The sequence below is a fragment of the Chaetodon auriga genome, chromosome 3 (genome assembly GCF_051107435.1).
Source record: "Chaetodon auriga isolate fChaAug3 chromosome 3, fChaAug3.hap1, whole genome shotgun sequence".
Lineage (NCBI taxonomy): Eukaryota > Metazoa > Chordata > Actinopteri > Chaetodontiformes > Chaetodontidae > Chaetodon > Chaetodon auriga.
In genome coordinates, this window is record NC_135076.1 from 12,738,522 (window position 1) to 12,760,560 (window position 22,039).

At 42.2% G+C, this 22,039-nt stretch overlaps 1 protein-coding gene across 7 annotated transcripts; it reads right to left on the reverse strand.

Annotated features, from left to right (window-relative positions):
- Positions 1-1,323: 1,323 nt before the first annotated feature.
- On the reverse strand, positions 1,324-15,849 carry lhx9 (LIM homeobox 9). 7 transcript variants are annotated; one of them, XM_076726599.1, is made up of 6 exons: positions 15,713-15,849; positions 11,965-12,207; positions 10,783-10,985; positions 9,243-9,598; positions 5,563-5,765; positions 1,324-2,278 (listed from the first exon to the last, which is right to left on the reverse strand). In XM_076726599.1, exons 2-6 carry the CDS (start codon positions 12,142-12,144, stop codon positions 2,222-2,224), a joined length of 999 nt encoding a protein of 332 aa, XP_076582714.1. In that variant the 5' UTR covers positions 12,145-12,207; positions 15,713-15,849; the 3' UTR covers positions 1,324-2,221. The 7 variants fall into 7 exon arrangements, with proteins under 7 accessions (XP_076582714.1, XP_076582712.1, XP_076582711.1 ...); XM_076726597.1 differs by having other exon boundaries at positions 9,243-9,601; XM_076726593.1 differs by lacking the exon at positions 1,324-2,278 and adding an exon at positions 2,711-4,902 and having other exon boundaries at positions 9,243-9,601; positions 15,713-15,838.
- Positions 15,850-22,039: the final 6,190 nt, after the last annotated feature.

Sequence of the window (22,039 nt, forward strand, 5' to 3'; positions counted from 1 at the left end):
TTGGGCCAAACGTCTGTGAAAATTGTATTTCTGCATCAATAGGTGTCTGGTCTGTGCAGCCTGAAGTGCTGTCAAACCATGATGAGCCCCTTGAGAGTTTAATTTTCTTTGTCCTTGTTGATAAATCTAAAGTACTGAAAACATCTGTGCGATTACCTTTAGCAAACCAGCTGTCTGTGTATGTGTCGTCACGTGTATCAGTCATGCCAAGCTTTATGAACAAAGTGCTTGTATGACAGAAAACATGCAGCACTGTCAGCATTGTTTATGCACAGTCATGTTACACAGCGGCCGTCGTTCACAGGAGGAGATAGAGAGGTGGGGGAAGGTGTTAGTTGGCAGAACTTCCTTTCACCTGCTGTATTTATGTTTTTACATCAACATTAATGCAGAAGTAAGGGTCACATGTTGCAGTTAGGTTTATCTTACTATGATATCAGCTGCATAATAGACCACAGATACCCGTGGTGCTTCTGTGCAATATAACTAGCAAGTATTTTTTTCATCCTTCCTATATATTTTTGGAAATAAAGAAGAAAATACCTGGAATATGGTGAAGCAGTCCTATGGGCAAGAAGGTGGCTGATCAGGCATTGCTTATACAAACACCGATAAGATGCATTCCAGTCACCAACGGCCCAGCAGCAAACCCCTGAAATTCTTGTCAACACAGGGCCATGACGTTGTCCAGAATTTTCATTCTGCAGCTCCAAAACTGAGCAGGGCTGGCTGTGTTTGTTTGTGTTTCTGCTCCAGCCCTGCTTCCCGGAGCTCTGTGGTGTCAACCCGCCCACCGTCCTCCCTTCAGACCCAGGGAACACAGCCCTGCTGCCACAGCGCGCAGGAACCCCAGCGACTGAGGTTTCCTCTTGGACTGACTGAAGTGTTTGCTGTTTCCCACATTGTTGGAATTCAACACCAGCCTGTTTACTGGTCCCCATGTGGCTTCAGTCACTCTCGCTCCCTCCTTCCGCTTTCTTTCTATATTTCTCTTTTCTTCTTTCCACAACACACCTTCTTTACATGGCATACACAGGCAGCACTCAGACTAAGTAATGAGACTAACTGAAGCAATCATGATTTTGCAGTTTGTATGTCACATTGTCCGTTTTTCGCTCCACTTGTGTCATTTATGACTCAAACTGGTCGATGCAATATCAGTGTTCAGTTATGATAAAAAGATTCATGTGTGACCATACTTTTAAATCACTGACTTTGGCTGAAACAGAGCTGAAAAGAAATATTGAATACTATAAATAGTAAATAATCTATAGGAGTGTTCTCTGCTGAGAGGTACTATATGGGCATCGGGGACATCATTTTCATATGCTTTATTTTGCAGCTGACAATGAATCATACAATGAATCAAAGGAAATAATATACATCTCAAGGAAAATGTTAACAAGATGATGAGGCGCATGCAAAATGAGAATCTCTTCTTTATCTGCTTTGTTTTTTCACTTCCTTCCCTCGGTACAGCCAGATGGCAAAGCTCCAGCTCTGCAGTCCTCTTCATACACTCATCATATTTGATGGGCGTCCTGCTGCCGAGTTTCAAGGAGGCCATGTGTTTACGAAATGACACTCGTGACAAAAGAAAACTTCTATTTAGCAAGCTGATTCTTGGGTGGGGTGCATGGGGGCAGCAGCGTGTGTGCATTTGTGTGTGTGTGTGTGTGTGTGTGTGTGTGTGTGTGTGTAACTGTGTGTATGTTGGAGAACAAAGATAGTGGGAATGTATATATTGTGCTTATATAGGAGCAAGGCAGTGGGAGAAAGGTTGTGTGTGTGTGTGCGTGTTTGTGTGCGTGTGTGTGTGTTCGTACCAGTAACATCCGTCTCTGTTATCATGTTGGATGCCTGCTGTCTTTTAATGACATCCTGTTCCTTTCTGTGAGTTTTTTTTTTTTTTTTTACTATGTTACAATACATTTTATTATCATTTTTGTCCATTTAACATTCCAATACAGAAAGATTTTTTTTTTTTTTTCACATTGATTACCAGTAATATCATACATTGTGGGCTCTCCTCCGTTGATGGATTCAAACACTCAGGACAAACCTTAGTTTAAAAAAAAATCATCTGTTGTACATTTGAAACTGAAACAGGTTTTATGTTGGTTGTTTATTTGTTCTCAATATGCTATCGTCTTATCCTAATATTGTCTTTGTCTTCAATGGTGAGGAATTCCCATCAAAGTTTTCCCCTTCTGTTAATACTTTAGGGAATTTTCAAACGTCGGGATGTATGGCTGTAATGCCCCAAGATTTGTTCTCCCTGAAAGAAATGATAGAGTAAGAATATATTAACTACAGAGCAACCTGGCTTTACGGGGTCTGCATTTACTCTTACTTCATTTTAGTTTTACCAATATGCTATGCATAAATATATACTATATATGTATATAGATATATATCAATATATGCTTTGCAGCATTACTTTGATTTAAATTTTAAAGCCATGTTCATGCATTAAAAAGCAATTTCATATTTTTGACTGCAGGGTTTAGATGCAAATCCATGGGGCATTACGTTAAAAACCATAAACATCATAAAATAGGAAATAGAAATAAAAAATGGAAGCAAAAATGAGGACGTTTAGCTGGTCATTAATAACTGAATGCTTTCTCATTTGTTGATGTGATAAACGAAAACTGTATTCAAGATAGAACACAAAAATGGCAAGTGTAATGAAAAATAAAACCCATTTAAAGCAAAGTATTTTTATTCACACAAATTTAATAAGATATATAACAACCGTTTGGTCCATAAATATTTAAGGGGAAATAGTTTCTATACACCATCTTTATCAAGAAACAGGGAAACATGGACAATCTTGATAGAACACTTACTGTACTCAACTATTAACACGAAGATCAATATATAAGGTTCTTGGATTACCCAACTATATCTGAAAGAGTGCACAAATGCTTTCTATGACATCGCTGCCCCCTTTTTAACAGGATACACCATAAAAAGATCTTCGGAAATAAGATGCAAAACAGTACAAAACTAGTGAGGCGTCAAAAGGATGTGAATCAGTTAACAAAGAACACATATATCCTGAATTTCACAAACTTTCTCCCAAGTTATAGCATAAGGCACATAGTAGAACTGAGTTAGGCATCTACTTCATTAAGTAGATTTAGAGTACCACTTTGTTCTACGATAGAACAAATTGTGACGCTCACAATGAAATGTATCAACTCCATTGAAGATTTTGCTCTGTCTTTCTTTTCTCTCCATCTTTCAGCCAGAAGAAACATGTTTTTGGTCTGTTCAGTGGCAAGTGTCATTAAAGAAAGTATAAATATGGCCAAAAAGGAGAACACATGGACAATGATTTCCCACTGGCTGCCTCTTACGACTCCACCTATCTGAGGTCATTTGAATGTTCATGTCAGCTCTACAAATCTAGTCTGCAACGTCGCAACCACTTAATTTCTCACCCCTGCTCCTTTTCCCTTTTAAAATCACATCGTTACCCTGAGCAACATGATAAAAACAATAATGCACTTTTCACTGGGCAGTATATTGTCAGTGTGCAATTGAGTTTAGCTGTGGATCTATGGATATGTTTACTAGGATTTATCCATTTGACTACGGTTAATCTATGACGCCAACAAATCCGAGAAAGTGCTCTGTTATGAAAACAATCGATTGCAACAGTGTCCATAAACTGTTCTCCGATCCGAATTTCTCTCGCTGATTTCCAATTATTATGTGACTGCATTACATGTTGAACAGTTACCACTGTACAGATTGTAAGATTTGCTTCTTTCTCTTTATCACAGTAGATTTGTGAATCAAGACAAAAACGTATGTGGTTTCAGCATCTACCTGCCATATAAGCTGCAATGGTTCGGTGCTTATAATGCAATTTAGTCGTTTTACATGTAGCTCTGTGAGATATTTCAGTGTCTGATTCCATCCAACTCGGTCTTAGAGACCGAAACATTCGGAAATAATTAAAGCCTGTTTTCTGGAGTTATCCATATACAGAACATTCTACAAGTTTATTTCCCAAATTATTTCAAAACAGAAAGAAAATCTTTAAATTGGATAGTGCGAACACAGTGCATACATAAACAGGTTTCTGAGGGCAAAATACTCATACTATTTTAAAATTTACCAATTAACCATAAATTAGGAAGGGCTTATTTTATCATAATTCAATACAAATGTACAAATAAAGTCAAATCAAGTTTAAAAAAAAAAAAAAGAGCTAGTTTTCCAGACAAGCTTCAAGTTTAGTTATTTTTTCCGATGAATTGTGGGATCCATGACAATTTTCTAATGCCTTCGACTTCAAAAAATGTCCCGTCCAAAATCAATCTCTGCATACTGTAAGTCGACTGCAGACACAGCTGCCATGCGGTTTCAAATGCTACACATTAAAATGATTTCCTTGTGTTTTAATGTGGTCGCTGCTGTTCTTGCTCTTGTTGTTCTTGTTTGTGTACACAGTACAGCACTTTCTGTTCCAAGGAGCTGTCTCTGGTAGATTTAAAGGTGTCACTTAAAAAAAATAAAATGTAAATTGAGGAAAGAAAATAAAAGTAACTCAAAAAATCCAAAAAACAAAAAACAAAATCAGATTAAAAAAAAAAAAAAAAAAAAAAAACTCAGTCTGCTAGAGATAGCTTGTTAGAAAAGGTTTGTCAAGGTAGTTTGCGAAGGACTCCCCGAATCATGGCTGTCCAAACTAGAGGTGACGGAGGTCACTACAGTGATAGAGGGGTTTGTCAGGTCTGTTAGTGTGGCCGCGCTGGAGGGGGGGGTCAGGGCCCCACTGTCAGATGAGGGTGGAGGGAGTGAGGTGCCATCAGCCTTATCAACACCTCCATTCTCCTGTCGCAAAACGTTCCTTCTGAATTTGGCTCTTGCGTTTTGGAACCAAACCTGCAAACCAATCCCAATGTGGCTTTTACTCTTTGTTTTTAGGATTATTTTTTTTTTAAAAAAGAAAGTATCAAATCATTTGTACATTGGTCTACATATCAAGTTATCACAGCTATGACTCTACCAAGATGCCCTTGCTTTATATATGTAAATCTTTATATGGCAATTTTCATACATTATTTTGAGCTTATGGGGCAGATAACAATGAAGCAGTTAGCTCCTGAACACTGAATGTAAGAATGTGAATTTTAATAGCACGTCAAAACAATACTCTTGTCCTTTTAATTGTTTTTTTTTTTTTTTTTTTTATCTGTGAGAGTTGAATTACACCCTTTTCCGTTCCACAGATAAAAAGAAATACGTGCACTCTCATTATTAATAATCAGCTACAGTTTTACACTTAAGTTTCTACACGTAAGAACGACTTTTCTCCTCTGTTTCTCAAAAAAAAAAAAAGCATTTAAGAATCTGCAGATTTTCAGTTAAAAACCCCTGGATATACATCTAATGACTAAATGGGCCAACCAAACAAACAAAATCAAAGAGATGACTTCAATGATAATACTGGTGTGAAATGAGAAGGACATGGAGGAGGAGTGGGGTGATGCAGACACAGACATGGGGTGATCAGATCAGTAAGAAGAATGGCTCTCTGCTTACCTGTAGAACTCTCTTAGTGAGGCCTGTTTTCTGGGCCAGCTGTTTTAAGTCCTTGGCATCTGGGTTGTGGTTGATGGCAAAGTAGGATTTCATTGTCCGCAGCTGATGGTGCTTGAAGGAGGTCCGCATGCGTTTGGTCTTCTGTGTTGGAGGGTAGGCCTGCTGGTCCCGGTCCAAGTGATCGGTGTCGTTCTCATTGCAGCCTGAGAGGGGAGAGGGCAGAGCACAGAGGGGGCTCAGGATCCGTAAGGGACAACTGCAAAAGATGTCCAACTCTGCAAGTGGCTCGTTTTCTAAATGCTCAACTATTTTCTTGAAAGAAGCGATAAAGCAGATCTCTCCACTCGTATCAAGACAACGCCATTCAAATGTAATTATTTGCAGTGGTCACTAATGAAATGTTGCACCACATTTAGGGCTAAATGTTAAGTTGAATATCTTGTTACACGGTCTGGTTTTGAAGGGAAAGAAAAGACACAATTAAGAGCGTAGATTAAGGCTGTTATCACATATGGACTTCAGATCGTACATATCAGTGACTTGCTATGTTAACAGATCTATCATTTACCACAATGATAAATAATGAAGGTTTTGCTATACGACAAAATTAGAGCATGCAAATCAGTGAATGTCAAGAAACTGAAATTTATTTAACCTCTATACATATGGTAACATATTGGAAGTGATTATTGTGGTTTAAATATAATCTGTGTTATTCGATTTCAATAAAAGCAAAATGATGTATTTTTACCATACGCTGGAGCCGAGCTAAATTATTTCTGCTGGTGTTTGCAAAGACTAATAGGCCTAATGGGCCTCATTTGTCAGTGGCGTAGTACTGCAAGTGCAAAATACTTAAAGATGGAGAAATGCAAAAACGGATCCCTTAAATTAAATGCATGTTTGGCTTAACTGTGCTGCTGAAACCTTTTGTGCTGCATTAAGAAAAAACAAAATCTTTATTTCATTATTATATTCTTGTACAAATTAGATTTTTGTATCTTTATATAGTGTTGTGACAGAATAAACTCCAGTGACAAATAAATACTTGCACGTTAATTGGCATGTGACTGACTGCTGAACATCTATATGCTTGGAACCAAAATATACAATGAAATACAATTAATGATAATTATTTATTGATTTCAATTTTTTCCTATAGAACCTATGATATATATGGGGACAGCTCTCATATGATCTCATCTCTTACTTGCCTGCAAAAGGAGAGGAAATTTGGCATGCGAAGAATAAGCATAGGATTTCTAAATTATATAGTAGGTTGTATTGATTTCCGTGTCTCCTTGTAACTAAAATGCTGACCAGTTGTTTTTCTCAGTGCCTGATAAAACATCAAATGAATTAAACCAAGACTTCAGCATAAAGATGAGGGGCAAAAAAATGATTATTGGGTTAAATCACAAATCAGGTTGATAAAGCAGGTTTAATAAACTATGAGATACATGTTTTAAATGCGTGGCACTGCGTTATGTACGTGTTATGGCGTGAATTATGTTTACTGCTATGTGAGACTTCTTCTTTAGACATCTATACGCACCATTAATATGACAATCAATGGCATCTATGCTCCTCTGTTCCAGCCCTCACTGGATTGTGTTTCACTAGATATTACCCACTAGGGGTCTCTATATCCAAACAAGACCAAACTTTACAGTGGTGTGGAATACTCAGCAGACACACACCTTTCCCTGGTGAGAACTAACACGAACGTGCTCGCTAAAGCAGAAACAAAACCTCAAACAAAACCTCTTCTTATTTGTCAGGAATACGAGGCTCCTGATCTGCAGAGCGATATATTAACCTGAACAGATCATGCTGAGAAAGGCATCAGAGGTGTGTTTGTGATATATTAGCACAGCAGAGGAAAAAGAGAACATTAAATCTGTCATCTGCTCCCTATTTTTATTAATCTTAAATTTCCTTTTATATCAATTTTTTTATTTTCGTGTATGGGCTAACTTGAACGTAAGGCCGTTTTCATTGCATAATGAGAAAAAATACCATTTAAGAAATGAATCGAAAAAGGCATGTCGCTTAAAAAATCTCTTTTCAAATTAGAAAATATATTGTTCCATTTCTAACTATTTTATTTAATTATCCCAGATGAAAAATAATATTCCCACTGTCTGTGGTGTTTCATAATGAGTGCACAGGGACATCGCCTCCTGTATCTCATGTCTTTCTCTGTGGGATTTTCTTTTGTGTGATTTTTTTTTTTTTTACCTGCTGTGGTCGCATTATTCTTTAACGCTTTGTTGTGGTATGCATATCCTGCCATGCACGGGCAAAAAAAAAACAAACATCCCAGCGCTATAATAGTTATTCCTCTATTAGGCATCATGAGGACTTTAGGATTTGCATAATCTCTTGGAATTGTGTTTACGAATAACAAACCAAAGCCCTTCCAGCCGGATCTGGGCTGTACAGTGCTGTGCTGAGAGCCCCTGGTCTCTCCCTGCAGCAGGCCCCTCTGCACGGCGCTGCCGTGTCCCTGCATGAGAACTGTGCTGACCGCCGCGCAGGAGGCCACAGATTCCAACGTCACCTTCAATTAACGAAGAACAATTAACGTGCAGATTACCCTTATTCCTCCCTATTCACCGCGAACAGAGGAAACTTGGCGCACAATGACAAACTTTGTCAACCGCACACTAATTCGCAGAAAGCGGCAACAAAATGGGGACGCTGCAGGGGGGTTGGGGGGTGGGGGGGTTGTGGGGTGGCTAACATAGCGATTCAATGCAAGATTTGGGATGGAACCTACATGAAACAGCAGCGCAATGTTCATTGTGATTACAGTTTTTGTCTTCCAGCAGAAAGTCAAAGACACGCAAAAGCTGATTTTGGCCGATTTTTACGCATCATTCGCGCCCCTCACAGCCACTCCGCGCATTTATTTTTACCTAGATTATGCGTAATTATAAAAGTCGATGAGCAAGTTGACGGAGAGATCATTCTCCGTGCAACACACGCCACAGTTTAAAGCACAAAAACGACGCGTTAAAGACGCGTGGACAGAGAGCTGAGGATCAACTGGCTGCGGGCGCAGTCACACGCAGGCCATGTTCTCCTCCGTTTGCATGTATTTATTTCTGTATTTATGGAAGGTCGACCATCGGCTGCTACAGCTGGGGCACCGAGGAACCGTCCGGTTAATGGCTAGGGTCGTGTGGAAAAAAAAACTGAGCCCGAATTTTTAAAATGTAATTTTCATTTTGGCTGCTTGCTTGTTTATTTGTTCGCACGTGTCTTTAATCATTTATGTCCTACTTTATTAAAGTAAAATCAAACCAAAACGACAACATTTGGTCAGAAAAGTTCGACGACCATGGAAACGGTTCCTAATCTGGGGTCAATGGGCCAACAGGGGCCTTTCAGAAGGTTCCAGAAGCATTTGACCTATAAACAATAGCTAAGTGTTTAATTTCACAGTAGTTTAATACAGCTGATGGACGTACTGTGGAGCTCGGTGTGTGTTTACTATTGGTTTCACTGTCTCCCCGCTGCTGGGCTTGTCCACACAGTGTATCAGACCAACAGCTAAAGGATGGAGCTCCTGTTGCACCAAAACAAACAACCCAAAACTTGGGCAGACTATGAACACATGACGTTTGTACGTGCTGTCGACGTGAAGCCCTGCTCCGAGCGGCGAGCTGCCTCACCTGTGTTGTAGCTGGGTATATCTATCCCCATGGCCGGGCTCTTCCTCTTGCGCGGCCTTCCCTTCTGTGCCGTACCGGTGCCGTTGAAGTACGGTAAGGAGAGGCCGCCGCCCTTGGCTGCCAGCTCGGCAAAGTTGAGCTGGGGGTGGTAGTCCGGTCCCTGCACCAGCGTCTCGAAGTGGAGCCGGCAGTACACCAGGCTGTCCTTCATGCCGAAGTGGTCGCCCGTGGTCAGGGTCTTGTTGCAAGTGGTGCACGTGAAGCAGCTCAGGTGGTACACGGAGTCGCGCGCCCGCATCACCATCTCCGAGGCCGATATCCCGAGGTGGCAGCGCGCGCACCTCTGCACGGAGAACCTTCTGGAACAGACACATCGTCAAGACTCCTCATACACAGAGACCGAAGGGGACAAACAAGAGGACAGAAGCGGTGGACGAGTGGGCTAAACCTGCACTGTCACAGGCTAAAGCAGCTAACAAGGTGTTTGGCACGTATGTATTTGTCTTTCATGTCAGTGACAAAGCGCTGTGCATATTTGACACAGCTTCAGTGTATATGGCAGCATTACAACAGGCCTGTACGCTGAGGTTACACTGTGGGCTAATATGACCACATCTGGCCTACAACTAGTGACGTTTGGTCGATAGGCCACACTTTGGTAAGCGTACAAATGTTTTCTATGTACCAATATTTTCTCTGTTGAATAATTAAAAAGTCAGCGTACAGCCCCAGTGATGAACCGTACAGTCGCTAAGCCCTTAGTAGCGACATTAAACACAAAAGGTTACAGGTGTGAGAGAGGTGAGACAGCGAACACATTTCGCATTTAACAGCATCTCTTTCATGGGTTGTTTTTACTATTATAATGAATTGCGAACAACATTCTGGCCTGTGCATGGCTTTATAAACGTATGTTACAATATGGAACAACATATTTGACCCGTAACAGCACTTCTTCATTGGTTATTGTCCAAACTCGGGCATGCTGGGTCACTGTACATGCTGACAGAAGCCACTAAGGTGGATTATTTTTTAAAAAGAAAAAGAAAAAAAAAGTACAGTGGTGTAGGCTTTCTCTTTTGTGTCAGAGGGTGACTCTAAGTTAATAGCCTACATTACACTCAGAGCCAACGAATAAAAGTACGATCTCATATCATAACTTATTTCCAATTAACACCATGCAGGGCCACTGGGAGAATGTTATGATTTTATTCAGACAAGAATTAGGCCTAATTGGACCAAAAAGCTTCATCATAATTCCAGATGAGCGACCACAGCCTGTTGAATCAGGGCTGGACAAAAGTTTGGTACCAAAAAAACGAAAGAACAAAGCAAAAAAACAAAACAAAAAAAAAAACAACATTATTTGTTTATTCAAGAGTTTAAAGTGCATTTTCCCTTAAAGCCAGTACAATAAATGGGATAAATGGACCTCAGCGTGCATGGGTGGATGGGTGTACGCGCGTGCGTGTACGTGCAGGAGACTGAACTTTCACTAAAAGCTAAAATTACGCGCATGATTAACCGTATTTTTTCTTACCTGTAGTAATCCTCTTTGCAATAGATACTCCCATCCTTGGCAAAACACGTAAGCTCCGACTCCAGCGCTAGTTTACATTCACAGCATTTGAGGCACCGCAGGTGCCACTGTTTGTCCACGGCCAGGAGGTAGTATCTATCCGAAATCTTGCCGCCACAGCCGGCGCACAGAGCAGGCTTCTCTGGGCTCATAGAAGGCATGGTCTGAGGCAGAGAGAGAGAGGAGAGCGCATGTCAACTACAGTGATTCCTTCAAGAGTCTGCTGGGGAAATCCTTTACAACATATGTGATGCAGAAACAGAAACAACAGGCCTTTATGGCCATGAAATTAAACTTTCTTCCTATCAACACGAGGCCTTTTGTAGAGCACTTTAAACACACCGTTAAACAAACGCAGGCTCGGTGTGTTCATGGGCCCCCCAAAAGAAATGACTACCATCTATCAAACAACTGTGAACTTCTGAATTTAACTGAATATCGAGGAAAGTTAAATCAATTTGTATTGCAAACCTAACATTATATTGGCATAATCTCTTCTTTCTTCACCAAACAACAAATTCACTAACAGTTGGGAGGAGAAACATATATTTTAAATACTAAATATAGGCCTTTTCAAAAAATACAAAAAATAAATTGTTTCTAATTAAAATAAAATAAGCAATGCAGATATAATAACAATAATAGTTGTAATAATAACAATAATAATGATAATAGTACACCGTGTTTTTGTCAATAGTTATTTGTAAATGTATAACTGAACAAAAATTGCTCTATTTATTGACAGCAAACAAATGAGTGCTGCTTTAATGTACAATGTCTTATTTGTTGTTTTACATTGCGTTAAAAATATATTTAGAGGCTTCTGCATGTAAAGTTGCAGTCAATTGATGTTTTTAGCAGCTGATTATTTTGAGCAGCTATTGAAATACTAGCAAATATACACCATCAGCTGGAAAGTCAATATCCAAGACAAAAGGAAATTTAGCCGAAGATTTCGACTAAGATATCTTACCATAATTGAACACAAAGAAGTAACTGACAAATCCTCCTCTCTGGTCTCCTTCTCACCCCAAAAACAACGGTGCGTTTCCCCGCACGTTAGCGGTGCCACGGTGGCCGTTTACGCAGTGACGAAGGTTAAGTTTTAACATGAATTCAAAGACGGCTCGACCGGCCTCTTACCGACTCTCTCCCGTTCAGCTGCATGCCCTTCGCCAGGCGCGACTCCGTTTTCGACCTTCTCTCCATCTCCTCCATGATCCCTTGGATGTGATCCCCGGAGATCCCGTGGAAAAGCATGGCTCCCGGTCCTGGACGCAACGTGCAACTGCCTGCCTCTGTCTTGCAGCCCACAACTTCCATATACTGTAGCTACCGCAGCGCTGCGCCCCGCTCTCTCAGCGCATCCGAATGGGCTCTGAGGCTCTGAGAGAGGCACACAAAACAGCGACACAAGCCCAGAGGCTCAGATCACCTCCTCGCCAGAGTGCAAAGGCAACTGGAAGAAAAGAAAGACGAAGAAACTACAACATGGGTGGGACAGTTGGAGTGGTGGTGGTGGTGGTGCACCAGCTTTTTCCCCTTCTTCCCGTGAATGTCTCTCCTCCAGAAAAAAAATATAGTCCAAATGATGCGACAAACCGGTGTGGAAGTGGTGGTGGGGAGGGAGGAGGGGAGGGGAGGGGGCTACAGTGTGAACTCTCGCCAAAAAATAATGACACAAAGTTTTTGTTGTTTCTTTTTGGTGATTTCTCTCTCCCGATTTTCCCAGTCAGGGGTTCCTTGGTGCTTGGAGGTCAGGTTGGGACTGCCTGGATTTGAGAACCGTGTCCTATTTGTGAAGAGCCCGCAAAGCCTGCCCAGTCTGAATAATTTGGTAGGAGGAGTTCCCCTCTCTCTCTCTCCCTCCTCTCACTCTGTGTCTCTCCCTCTCGCTCTCTCTCCATCGCCACTGATTCCTATTCACCAACAAAGAGCTGTCACTCTTCCCTCAAAAACTCCCGATTCTGGCTGCGCGAAGGACCGCTATTTTATGGTATTGACATTTTCATTACTTTTATTCCCCTCATTTACAGGAGAGGATGCTGGACTGTAGTCATGAGATGCATAAACCGAAATGGGCTTAGAGTAAATCGAGGGTAAATATTGTATTTAACATGTCTTAAACAAATAATATGCATCTGAAGTGCAATAAAAGCCAGTGGAGTTTTATTAAAAGGGTCAGAGAAAGGGATAGCTGATTCTCCTCCATGAGGACTGTGATCTGGTTTCATCTGGAGCTCGAGGGTCCACATTTTTGAAAACCTCACAGTTTTAGGTGTTTAATTCGTTCTTTTCCAGGTTGGTGTGGTTGTCCCAGAATAACATGATAACTCACTGTGTGTGTGTGTGTGTGTGTGTGTGTGTGTGTGTGTGTGTGTGTGTGTGTGTAAATGTATTGTTTGGGGCGGGGCAGTGATCAGTGATAGGCTAGAGGGCGGGGACAGATTGTATTAAACAGTTTGAGAGACAAGGCATTTTTAAACACAAATGAATGAGATTCTGGTTCAAAATAAAAGCATCCTACGCCATTACAGCCTATTTACTCAAATAAGATAATCACACACCGGCTTTTCTTTTTCCTGAACATGGTAATGCTCTGTGGATAGACTTGATTTGCTGAGGCGATGAACTAAACTCTTTTTTTTTAATGCATGTAAATATAGGCTCATCTTTTCCGAGAATCAGTTTTTTCCCCATTAAAGGCTCATGTGAAACAGCTTTGCTTTTTTTTTTTTTCACAGCCCAGCACTCTTTGACACGGCTCTTTTTTCCTCTGTCTTGAATTAGGCCACAATCTTGTTTACCTGCCGTAGAGTTGATTTGATGATAACAGAAACAGGATCGCAACCATAAACATATCTAATTCATATTATAGTAAAGTAAAAGCAGACAAGCGAAAAAAAACACATCCAGCTGGTGGTCATCATCTTCAAGTATGTTTTCAGAGATTCACGTGGTTTTCTTTTTTAATTCCATGTACTTTACTGAATATAATCCAGCGTGGAGGCGAGACCGTGAAGCTACAATAAAGATCTGTGTCAGTTTTAAAGGGTGTGAAAACTGTGCCACGCAAATAAAAAAGGCAGACTGACTGGCTTTACTGTCCAGTACGCACGCCAAATATGGTGACAACAAACCCAAAATGAGGCAGCTCAAGGTCAGGGTTTTGACTAACACGACGCAGGCCTTTCCAGCCCTGGTCCCCGCGAGCCCTCAGCATTTCTCCATAAAACAATAGATATACCGGCTGAATGTGTGACTCGGATTTGGTCCCATTAATAGATCTCCAGAGGCTCAGGTGTGGATGCTTCATCTCAAGACGTGTACAAAGACGCGTAGACGTGCAACCCCCCCACCACCCCCCGTCCACCCACCCACCCACCATGAAGTTGTGTTGGCTTTAATTGGAGGCCCCTTGATAACAGCGCTGTAAGACAAGGCTTGAGCCCTTCTCTCCTGGACGGACTGGACCTGCAGCTGCTCTGCAAAGCACCGCGTTAATTTGCGCTCGGTCAGTGTCTCAGCAGCAGCCACAGAGCGGTGAGAAAAGGACTCAAAAAGGACAGACGGATTTCATTTCACCTGGACAAAGACGCCCTGAGAGGAGTGATCAACTCAGCTCTGTGTGATATTTAATCTGGCTGCTGCTTTTCTTTTCGTTTTTTCCCCCCTCCTTCTTCTTCATCTCTTCTCCGAAAAAAGGCGATTTCTGCTTTCAAAAACTGGATTTACGCACAGAGTGAAATATAAACACTGCACGTGCATCCATCATATCGCTAATGTCGATAAAAAAGATACTGTTTTGACCCGTTGCCTGCAGCAGTGACATTTCATTTGACTGAAGAGGGTTTAACAATGTGTCAGTGAACACCAAGGGGCTGAGGGAATAATGTCTTTTGTGTTGTCATTTTCATCCGTTTCCTTTCCTTTGTGTCTAATTAGGATATTACCTGCAACAGAATATCTGTTCATGACCCGCTCTTTTCATTTTAGCCTCTGAATTCATCGTGTCATTTGGAGAAAGTCTGCATAAACCAAAGCCACGAAATCACGATTTTACAAACAAAAATAAACAAAAAAAAACTGGGACAATATTTAGTTTAGAAATAACAGTTCTCTTTTGATTTCTAAATATATCCTGTTAATTAATAGTCTACTGATGTATGTTAGCCATCATATTTCATTACTGGCTTTAAATAAATTGAAGGAGATGAATGTGGGCGATTCTGTGTCATTTTTCGTTTAGTTTCTGACAATGATTTGCCCTAATTTAACATTTGCGATCTTCAATGCTTAAATGAAAGCTTTTTAAAAACGCCAAATAACCGCTGCTTATTCATGCACTGAGCTCCATTTCAAGCCTCTGACGCGTTTTAAAAATTAAATAAAAACACTGTGTAAAATGGCGTGTAACCCAGAATGGCTCAGTGGGCCACTGACTTTTGTCATATGAATAAATAAAATTGAATTAAAAAAAATCTAATATCTCAGCCTTCAATACAAACAAAATTACTTCGGCTACATTTTAAGAAAAGCGTCATATATTTACTTCCCCTGTAGCACCGCTTAACTTGCGCGATTTTGAAACCATTTATAACTATCTTAGCCAACATATTTACATAATTAAGATAGTCAGGGTGAAAAGATTTGTTTAAAGCATTCTTAAATAAAAATACAGGTAAAGAGAGTTCATCTGGGTTTACCTTCCACCACATCCCTGTTTATCCCGGAGAACATTACCCATGTTCCCTCTCATGCATCAGATCTGTCGCGCATTGCTTCACACGCGCTCCTCACTGTTTTTTTTTGTTTTAATTGTTTTGTTTGTTTTTTTTTAAAAAAAGAAGCCAACCTTGTATTATTGTGTCCCTTATAGAAGAGGTCTTACCTGAGGCTGTGCTGTGTGAGAGATCCCTGTGCAGCGTGCAGGCTGAGGAGCTCCGGACTGAGCGCGCTGAGCAGACAGAGGAGACGCTGCCGGTAGATGGGGGCTGTTCCTCGTTTCTGAGCTTCCAGTTCGAGTTCGAGCGTCAATTAAAACACAAGACATTTAAATATTCCTCGCCCGCATGCAGGCAGCGCTCAACACAGCACAGCACACGCACACACACACACAAACACAACGCTCAGAAAATGGGAAGCTATGAGCCAGTGGCCTACTCAGCATGTAGGTTATAATGTGCGATGTAGTCATGAATTAAACGAGGATAAACTACATAATCCGGAGTCGGTGGTCGCCAAAAAGCAAACTACAATAAGATTGAGGAATAATTCAGCACAATTGTATGTTGTTGTTTTTTTTTTTTCTTTAAACGCCACGTCTTCTTTTGACTGATACTTTTACAACTACAATGGATGAACTCAGATCCTAAAGTTGTGTTTTTAAAAGTCGTTTATTATTAAAGAGAGTAAAAGTTATGGTTGGGTTCAAGCGCATACAGGCCGAGCTGTTAGAAATTATAATCCCAGAATTTACAATGACGTGTCGCACCTACATGAGCTGTGTGAGATTCAAGGTAAATACGGTTACAGCTGTAATTTCAGTGGTGTGAGAGCAGAGGTTTGTGTGAATGAATCATTAGAGAGGTCTGTTGTCAAAGTCGATCAGTTCATCTGACAAAGATATGCGGCACAGAAACACAAAGCCTGCTGGAAAAAGATATTGATACCAAATGGAATCATTTTCAAAATAAAAGTTTCTGAATTTTACTTTATTTGAATCGCGTACTTGATCGTCTAAACCGAGCAATGATGGGTAAATTGTTAGGGCCATAGATTTTCTTCAGTTTCAAAATAATCAAAACAGCACAGACCAAAAAAAAAAAAAAACAAGAAGAAGAAGAAGACGCTACACTTAATAATAGTTCAAAAGTAAATCCTATCAGTATGCCCAGCCTCTGTTCCATTTTTCTATTTTTCCCACTGGTTATGTTGGATTAATCCTCCAAAAATAGCAACAATATGAAAATGATGTCATCCTTGGGTTCATATTTCATTTCCCCCTAAAGTGTGATGCATGTCTCTCCATCTGTCTCACCTGGAGAATAGAGCTGACAAACTTCATATAAATTCAATGCAGTATTGAGTGTGTTTAGCCAGGAACCACTCTGCACACACTTGGCCTCATGTTGCAACATCTAATGAATAAAGAAATTTTGTTGATGAAAAATTTACCACTATTTAATAATGTCAAGTTTTTAGTAAATATTAATATTGTTTATGCTTTGAAGATGGTTTGATTGTGCCTGGCCTATAATGAGACTGTATTTTTCTCAATTTAATGCAGTAAAACCAATATTCATTACCTTATTGTATAATGTTCCTTTTGCATTTGTACTGGTGTGATTTCCTCCTGCATTATTGGATTATTATTCACCTGACAGGGCAAACATTATGACAACAAGCCATTAAATAATAATAAGATTGACAGCAGAATATAAAACAGTGCACGCTGCCTCCACTTGAATTTAATGTTTACTGTTAACATGACAAAGACAAAGAAAAAAAAAAAACCTACTCACACTGGCCACTTGAGAACAATACTGAGGAATAGATGGATTTCAATTGACAACAAGTGAATGGAATATTGTGTGAGTGAGCACTGGGGATGAGAGCAGAGGGTGACAATTAATTACACCTCTGTACTGCTTGCATAAATGATTGTGTGCCATACTGCTAACAGTCATTTTGCTTTGCTCCTTCCGCCTGGGCTGACATCACAATGTATCTCATCAATAATGCAGCGGCACTGAGATCCATTTCACTGTGTACCACAACGCGAACCATGCACGCAGATTCTCTGAGCATGATACCCAGACAGGCTCTGCAGCGTGCTCGGTTCAACGGCGAAGCCACAGATACAGCATCCACCCAGGATGCCTGCCTGCCTCCCTGGCTGCCTGGCTCCGAGGGCACGGTGGTTAGATTACCGCACATCCAGGGTTCATCTGGAGTTATCAGTTCTGGGTCACCTCAAGTGACACTCTGTCTCACAGAGAGAACTCTCAGTCTCTGCCAAAGCATGGCCAGAAAAGGAGAGGAGGAGAAGGCGAGGAGGCAAGGAAACGAAGGGAGGCCAAGGAGGAGGAGAGGGAGGAGGAGGTGGGAACGCTCTCCCAGGATCCACTGTGGTGCAGGGAACCACAGGCTAAACACTGACAGAATGAAGGAGAGGAGTGGGAAGGGAAGGTGTGGGGGGGGAGGGGGGTTGAGGAGGAGGAACAGAGGGAGGAGTGAAGCTCTGTAAAGCTGTATCCCAGTCACATGTATCCCAGTCACATGAGCCAGGGCGGGTGGGTGAGACATCCTGGAAATATTTACAAACACACAGTGGACATGGCTTCATAATTATTGAAGGAAAGGAAATATCAAAATACATAAGCATGAGAGAAATATGACCAAAGTGCTGTTTTTATGGCTGATACCTAGAATTAAAATGTCTAACAGTGATTTAGAAAAATAATGATAGACAGGAATAAGCCTATAAATAGATTTGTGAGGCGTCTCAATCCTCATGCATCCTGTTTTTCATTTCCATCCTCTTTTTCTCTCTCCAGGTCTTTCTCCCTCACTTTTTCCCCTCTCCTCCTCCAACTCCCCGCTTCTTCCACTTTCTCTTTTCTGTCTCTTCCAACCAACGCTCCCCCTCCCTTCACCCCCCCAATGCCTCTCACCACCCCCCCAACCCCCCATCCCCTACCTCCCTCCACCCCTCCTTCGATCTCCTCCCTGCTCTGCTCTGCTGGAGCTCAAATCACAACCCCGGTCCCTGGCAGATGGAGGATAGGAGAGAGAAGCTCTTAACTAGCCAGCCTGAGCCTCTGCTCTCTGCACACCAACTGCTGCCTGCCTCCCCTCCCTGCCTTCAGAACGGCTCCAACAGCACACCGCCACCTCCACCCACCACCCCCTCCATCTCCTCTGGGGACAGAGTATCCTCCTGGGGAATGGTGTGCGTATTAGTCCATATCTGGCCACACTAGAAAGGACATGGAAACATAATAGATGGATGTTCTTTATCGCTATATAACCTTCTAGGGCAAAATGGCTTTTTCAGAGAAGGCACACTGGTTTAGGTGATGCTTGTATATTATGTGATGTTGTCAAACACTCTCTTTCTTCCTACTTCAACCATTCATTGAAGACAGGGGAGATCATAATAAATAGGTTAGATAGCGTGAAAGCTACAAAAAGAGCAATTACATCCCTTTTCTTTTAAGTGTGGACACGAAATCACTGATATGACTGCATAGATGTCAAATCAGGAGGGAAATAACAGGCCAAAGTGCTCCTTGGGTACTTAGGTGCCGCTGACTGCCCCTGACTGCCCCTGACTCTCCTTTTATCTGGGCTCATCTGGCGGCTACGACTTGCCCTGGCATGAGCCTGACCACCAGTTGCGGTCTGAGGGAGAAACTGCTCCTCTGTGCTATTTGCAGCCCTGTCTGTCCAAAGGAATCTGGTGCGCTGACTGTCACTCAGTGGCCGTGTGTGTTTTTTATCACTAATTCTACCACAGGGATCGGGGTCGTCCATATGACCACTGTGGAAGCTGCTGCCCCGAGGCGGGCTGACATTGTCTGTGTAGAACGACCAGACGTTGATGTAAGGGCTGCTCAAATGCTGCTTGAATAGCAAGACACGCGCACGCATCCACATGTGCACGCACACACAAACACACAAAGCTGTGCCTGGCCAATTGCTGAGACTGATGTTCCTTTCAGCCATCATACGGCTGACACTCAAGTTGTTTTTTTTCCCCGCCAACCCTATGTCAGTTCCTGGCTGGTCTGGCCAGCAGTGATGGAGACACTGTAACTGACTGTGGTTGGGTCCATTGGCCGCAGGGCTGCTGTGCTTGTTTGAGATGGAGGAGGGTGGGGGGGGGGGCTGGGGTTGAGGGAGGAGGGGCTGCTTGGCCTGTCAACTGGTTGTGACTAGAGCCTGTCTGGTCACAGTTCCAAACTGGACAGCTCTCTCTTTCTCTGCGGCTAGTGCCATCGTCCTGTAGAAAGGCCCACAGTATAGAGCTGCCACTCTGCTCCAGCGCAGCATATGCTCCGGCTGAAGGTCAGAGATGTTCAGTCCAAAATGCCTGAAATAAACACATCACGTCTGGTTGGCTTTGTAACTTGGGAGCACATCTGCACCGAGGGAATACAACTGCGCGCACGCGTGTGTGTGTGTGCGCGCGCGCATGTGTGTATACATTTGCGTCTATTGAGAAAACTTTTAAAAATTTCTTCATTTTTCATCATTCTACTGGTATTGCATAATACAGCCAAATTCAACAAAATGAATTCATTCATGAATAAGGTCGATTAAGGCATTTTCTGAGTAATGGCATGAATGTTAGGAACTTAAATTATGGATTAATAAATTAACTAGATATCACAATTTATCTGAAAGACATGAAACGGGAAAACGTGGATATTCAGACTTTCAGGGCACAACAGAAGAAAATATACAAAGACAAGTCTGTTTCTTCACATACTTTAATATGATGATTGACCAGTGTGGTGTTGGGAGGCGTGGTCGATTTTCATGTTTCAAGTAAATTTCCCCATAAATCTGTCGAAGGGATTGCTGTGCTGTTTGTGTCTCAGTCACCAACTGCTCGGCTAGAACATGATAGAAAAAAAAAAAAAAAAAAACCATTTCAAACTGTGCCATCACTGGATTGGGAAGACGTGGAGGGATGAGGCAGACATGAAAGTTGGCCTATTTCATGGTCAGGCTGCGGGACCGCCGAGGCCCTGAATGGCAATGCATCTACTTTAATGTGACAGACAAGTCCCTAGGCAAAACCCGCAGAGCCGCGGCAGGCAAGCGGGCCCAGGTACTTGATGAGTGTGACACCTTCACCGTCCCGCTGTAGAAATGTTGCTGCCGCACGCTCCGCTGCCTCGGTTTAGAATAACACCAAATAAATTCGCCTCTCATCCCGCCTGACGATGCGTCCCCAAGAACCTGTCCTCCCCAGCACTGTTGGGATCATGAATCTCCTTGTAGCCGCTCACAGGGCTTTGCTCCGATCACTAAGCACTTGCCTTTGGGACCCACCTGCCGAGGAAAATTGTGGCCGCGCCAGTAGGCGGCTGCAACAGAATTCCGTGGCAGACACATCCTCTCATCCCGACGCTGTTTGCCCAATCAGGCGGAGACAGGCGAGTGTGTGTGGCAGGTTCAGAGCCAGCGCCTGAAGGCATCGCGCTGCCTACCCACATGCACTCACAAATCACAAATCAAGTGGCACATCTTTCCCCAACATCTCTTGCACGCACAGGTAGCGCTGCATTAGCGCTCGGCCTTACCTTGTATTATTACTGTGGGCTACAAAGTGCGGTGTTCAGCGCAACCTTTATTCTATATTGACCTATTAGGAGCCACAGGGTGTTCTGATGGAGGAAGCCTGCCTATGCATGTCTGCGTCTGAGCCTGAGTTGATCTATTGCAGTGCTGGGATAAGAGGGCCCAGGAGTTCATTAGGCTGCAGCTCAGGAGAGCAGCCGCAGGGAGCGGCGCTGTAGCTAAGTGTTGCCAGGAGGCTGAGCTGCGAGTCCGGTGGGGAGGGCTGCTGTTGATGTCCATGGCATGTTTGTTAACAGCCTGATTCCATCAAGTGGTGTAAAAGCAGAGCAGCCAAGTGTAAGGGCTGACCCCTGGCCCCTGCCTATTTTTAACAGCACCGTGTTTCAGTCAAAGGTAGACAGTTCAGTCGAGCACTTGTGGAGTGTAAATGATGCTAATATTCATGCAGTCGTACATTTGGGAGAAAAAATAACAAGACACGCAAAGCAGAAGAGCACAAGACTCCATCTGACTATCTACCGTTACTTTCGCTTATATGCCCTTTATCTCGAGGGCGAAGATCTAAAATGCTCTTTCAGTTTTCATCTCCATACTCCCACAACCCTTGTAAATGCATCAGAGGAGTGGAATACCACAAAATATTAAATAGTCTTAAAGAGAAACCAAAAATGAAGCTCAAGGCACTTTGTTGGACATTCGAGAAAAAAAACAGCAGAAAAACACAGCAAAACCAAAATGTGATAAAAGACTATTTTACATGAGGTTCTAGTGAACAAATCCTTTTCTCCTACTTGCCTGTCTTACGAGAATGAAAACAATCCTGAGAATAGTTGTGATTCATAGGAGGTAGGTATTGCAGAGACACTACCCATATTTCATCATTTAGTACACTGCTAAAAATGAC

Bases quoted from the DNA above. Each gene is read 5' to 3' on its own strand.
- lhx9 (XM_076726595.1), bottom strand. From the start codon at position 12,144: ATGGAAGTTGTGGGCTGCAAGACAGAGGCAGGCAGTTGCACGTTGCGT. The intron at 9,602-10,782 runs GTAAGAAAAAAT...TGTCTGTTCCAG, and splicing joins TGCAAAGAGGATTACTACAG to AAGGTTCTCCGTGCAGAGGT. The intron at 5,766-9,242 runs GTGAGGCAGCTC...CTCCCCTCTCAG, and splicing joins TATACCCAGCTACAACACAG to GCTGCAATGAGAACGACACC.